Source organism: Aplysia californica, unplaced genomic scaffold (assembly GCF_000002075.1).
Source record: "Aplysia californica isolate F4 #8 unplaced genomic scaffold, AplCal3.0 scaffold00077, whole genome shotgun sequence".
NCBI classification, from domain to species: domain Eukaryota; kingdom Metazoa; phylum Mollusca; class Gastropoda; order Aplysiida; family Aplysiidae; genus Aplysia; species Aplysia californica.
In genome coordinates this window covers 106,348-111,050 of record NW_004797347.1, presented here as the reverse complement: position 1 = coordinate 111,050, position 4,703 = coordinate 106,348, and the positions used below count along the sequence as shown (strand labels likewise).

The following is a 4,703-nucleotide window of genomic DNA, read 5'->3' as shown; positions in this document are numbered from 1 at the left end:
CTTCAGACTGCCCAAAGTGAAGTAACCATTCATAGTACTCCAAGTCACAAGACGTGAGATTACGTTGAAAACAATAAAAATATGAACTCTCAATGACCAACACATAGAAATCTGGAACAGCTGCTAAGGATATGGGCCCTTCTCTCTCTCCTCTCTGTCCTAACCCCCCCTCCCCCTTCCTGTATCTCCGTCTTTGCCTGTCTGTCTGTCCGTCCGTCCGTCCGTCCGTCCGTCCGTCCATCTGTCTGTCTGTCTGTCTGTCTGTCCTTCTACTACAAATCATTTTCAGTTTATACCCAAAAAAAACCACAATACAGAAATATGCATTTTTTCTAAAAAATATAAGATCTCTCTCTCTCTCTCTCTCTCTCTCTCTCTCTCTCTCTCTCTCTCTCTCTCTCTCCCTCTCTCTTTCTCTCTCTCTCAATCTCTCTTAATCATGTAGGCTTATGCAAAATACGAAACAATTACATGTATTTGAGTATGGAAATACAAAATCGACACCTTTTTCCACCGCAAGTCACAGGCACAACCAAGTGTGCATACAGAAATATCACATTGTTTGCAAGTGATGACGAACAGTTCAGGACAATGAAGAAGGGTAAAGGAATCTGAAAAACATGTTAAAAAAAAACAACCAAAACCCCCAGTAAAATAAGTGCTGATTTTAGAAAGATTAATTTAAAAAAAAAAAAAAAGAACTCCCTTTCCAATTTTATTTCCTGATTTCTTCAGAAGTAAGTGCAACTTCTGTATAACTTAGAAGAGCTGTTGACGTGGTTGTATGTACAAAATGGACACTGGGATAAATCAGAGCCGTCATGAAGAAAATGAAAATAAAAATAAGCTGAGCACTTGCTTAAACTTAAACCGACAGCTAGATAGAACGATCAATCAACAACTGTCACGTCCGATTCCGTCTCCATCCCAAAGAGGTATCGGAAGAAATGCAGCATCATCACGGAATGGCCCGGGAGATACACATACGACGTGTACAACACCAGCGCCAGGAAGAACACCAGCATAGCATCTGTGCAAGTCGTTAAGGGAAAACTCACGGCAATTATCACACTCTCAATAGTCTAGCACTAAGGCACAAGGCAAAATCTTCAGAACAAGGAAATGTTTGCGTTAGTTTAGTTTTAGTAGAGGTTTCACGGTGCTCGCAACTGTATAAGATCATGTCAGCGCAAGAAGATTAGAGGTGTCACAAGAGAGTAACAAAAAAAAGAAAAAAGAAAGAGGTTAGATAAAGACGACGAGATGTCTGATAGGAAAGAAGAAGCAAACCACACCAGAGCCCCCGCCAACCACCCACTGGATCCAGTTTACCTGATGTCGCGAGGACACAATGTAATAATTAAACATTGAAGAGAAATTCTTGTCCGCCAACATTCAAGGGAAACAACAATTAAAATTTCAGGCAGATACCAAGAATGACACGAAGAAGAGTTACGAACCTTGAAACAGAACAGAATGAGCTGAGGAGAGCCACAAGTGAGACAAATATATTATTGCAACCTCTCATCGACAGTTTCTGTCCAGGTGCGACAGTCAAGAGAATCTTGTGAGTACACTCTGACATCACTGTACAAAGTTTACATCACTATTGACCTGCGAGAGCTGACGAAAGATGTTTAAAGCAACACGCTTATTTACTATCAAGTAGGAATTACACTCTCGCATTGGAAAGGCACAGACTGCATTTATTTCTTTGAACAGGATTTGGAGGACCAGGGATATCTCATTACGAACAAAGCTTAGAATTTTCAACTCAAATGTGAAGTTAGTCTTGTTGTATGGATGTGAGACGTGGAACGCATCCCAGACGTGCATAAAGAGGATCCAAGTTTTCTTAAACAAGTGTCTGAGGAAGCTACTGAGGATCAAATGAACAAGACATGATCACCAACGAGGAAGAATTAAGAAGAACGAGACAAAGCCCAGTCAGAGATGAGTTGGGAAGAAGACGTTGGCGATGGATTCCACACACTTTCGGGAAGGCAAGCAGCTGCATAACAAGAAAAGTGTTAGATTGGAACCCACAGGGTAAAAGATCAAGGCGAAGACCTCATGGAACCTGGAGAAAAGTCATGGAAATGGATGTACAGAAAAGTGGGAAGACGTGGAGTGACATCAAGCGACTAGCCCAGGATAGGGAAAGGTGGAGAGTGTTTGTTCGTGGCCTATATCCTGATCCAGGGTGAGAAAGGCAACGATGATGAGGAGGAATTACACCAAAGCGGCATGCGTGTTTATCAACATTATACAACCTAGCATGCGCATAGCGAAATTGGCAGGACGTGGAAATCTTTTTGTGAGGCACAAATTGCACTAGAAGGCACAAATTGCACTATCTCAACTATCTGCACGTTTTAGATCAATGAATCCATCTCATAATCATAATCTATCATCAGAATAGCTTTCCACTCCACAAAAGATAATGTTATGCCCATAAGTTTGTGAAATGAAACATCTTCAAGTCTAGACAAGCCCATTACCATCTTATGTAGATTGAAAGCTAGACTTTGTGAGATTTTCACTAGGATTTGAAGACTGACATGAGCATTCACAAAAATTTCAAGAAGTGGCTGTCCATCAAATATATATATATATATATATATATATACTAGCAAAACAAAGAACAACTAACCAGTCAAGTCAAAATCAACATTGTTATGTTTTAACCCTGCTACTGAAAGCAATAAGTCAGCTCTTTTTTGTTCTAAAACCACTGCCCAGGTAGATCTGGAAATTCTTTTTTTTTTAAACAAGTCCGCTTACATTTTACATCTGTAGGCTTTTTTCCTTCTCTTCTTTCATCAATAAAACAGCATCCAGAGCTGTGTTCACACAGTAGGCACCTAAAAAAAAAAACGTTAGTAAATTATATTATGGGTTTTTTTCATGCTGAAAAATATTTTCAAGAACCCGTAACACTCTTAGAGCATAACACCGCCCATACATGCCAAAATGCATGCGTGATCAAAGTGTGCTTTTGCACATGCTGAACAATCATTTCAAAGGATACTGCATGCCCATCGTTCCACTGGCTCCAAGAAGTAGACATTGGACAAAATGGTGTAGGAGAAGTACCAATAGCTGAAGCGGTCATAAGCCTTTTGTAGAACCATGATGGTAGTGACTGAAAAGAGAAACAAAAATGGGTGTTTAAAAAAATCTAATGGATACAGGAACCAATCAGCTAACAATAAATTATGTTGCACCAAAGTGATCGTTTCATGTCAGTCTGAAAAAAATCTCTTGATCAATTAATTGTGAAACAGAACCGAGAACCAACCCCTTTTCCAATCCTACAGTTCCATTCACCCTTGCATCTTTCTCTTTCTTCCCGTACCACACAGACCAAGAGCCTGTCACTCAAAGAAGTCATTGAATGTCATCACATAACATAAACAGTACTACAGTAATAAGCTAGTGCTATCTTGAAAGACACAAAGTGGAACTCATTTGACCTTTTATGCAGTTGCGAGCACTGAAAAAACCTAACCAAAATTTTTTAAGTCACAAACAAGTTTGGACCTTGCCTTTTGGACAAACTTCACATCACCATAAGACCATACACCTGTTAACATTGTTTGTGAGATTAACTACAGTTTGAACACATGTACTGTATCTCCCACCCCCACCCCTCATTGCTACTTTTACCTGACGCCAGTGTACGCCGGTTCGATAACTACATTTGCACCTTATTCCTTCCTCAATCCCTCCACAATGGGTTGGAGTTTTTTTGGTAAATGTTTTACGGCGCTTGCAACTGCATAAGGTCATATGAGCGTGAGGGACAATTAATTATAATCTTTTTCAGATGGTAGGAAATTTTGAATTTTGCCCGGGTGGCGGCTGAAGCCTACTCTTATCGATTTCAGACCACCAAGAGAACTTAAATGTGCGCAACTTGCACACACAACCTCCCAGATTTTTCGCCCTTGTCTGAGAAGGCTAGGTGTAGATCTTTCCTACCAGAAGATCAGAGGTGTGGCTGAAAGACGACAGTAAGAAGGAGCCAAGGAGTAGCAGTAGAAAGGCTGCAGAAAGAGTCAGGAGCTCAGAGGAGGGGGCAAAGGAGGTGAGGGGTGGGGACAGAAAGAGGAGACGAAAGCAGATGACAGAACATTGATAGAGAGCAGGAAAGGAGATGAAAGAAGACAATTTTAGAGAAGAAAATTTTTTGGTCGCTACCTGGATTCGAACCCGGGAACTTTGAATGAGAGGCCAACACCTTAACCTCTAGGCCACGAGAGCCCCCATGACATTGGTTTGAAGCTTTAAATAGAATTATATTAAATTGAAAATACTAGCACATAATGTATAAAAATATAGAGGGGCCTGCCCCCCTGAATTTTATCATAATGTGATGTTTTGCAGATAGGTTTGATATCTCTCGCTCTCCGAGCATCAAACAAAGCCTATAATAGATCTAGATCAAGGCTCACATAAGTGGGGTGGAAACTGCCGAAAATACGCCCAATCTCGAGATTCACTAACTGATTTTGCCAAAATGGCCGCCCCCTGAGCTGGGATATCAAAACTCGACTAGTGCCCAATTTTGAAGAGAGAGGCCTATATATATAAATAAGCGAAGTCATTTCATCTCACATAACTGGGGTGTGACGAGATGACCGGGTGACGAAATGACTGGCTACCGCCCCCTACATGTTTTCAAACAAGCTGAGGATTCC

The 4,703-nt window shown here is 40.8% G+C and overlaps 1 protein-coding gene across 1 annotated transcript in view; it reads right to left on the bottom strand.

The window, feature by feature from the left end:
- Positions 1-357: 357 nt before the first annotated feature.
- LOC101847092 (serine palmitoyltransferase small subunit A) overlaps positions 358-4,703 on the bottom strand; it is a 6,440-nt gene continuing 2,094 nt past the window's right edge. Inside the window, exons 2-3 of the mRNA XM_005094180.3 lie at positions 3,032-3,145; positions 358-1,030 (exon numbers count right to left, since the gene is read on the bottom strand). Coding sequence (XP_005094237.1) covers positions 891-1,030; positions 3,032-3,134 — 243 coding nt within the window. The 5' untranslated portion in view covers positions 3,135-3,145 and the 3' untranslated portion in view covers positions 358-890. The remainder of the gene's footprint in view (positions 1,031-3,031; positions 3,146-4,703) is intronic.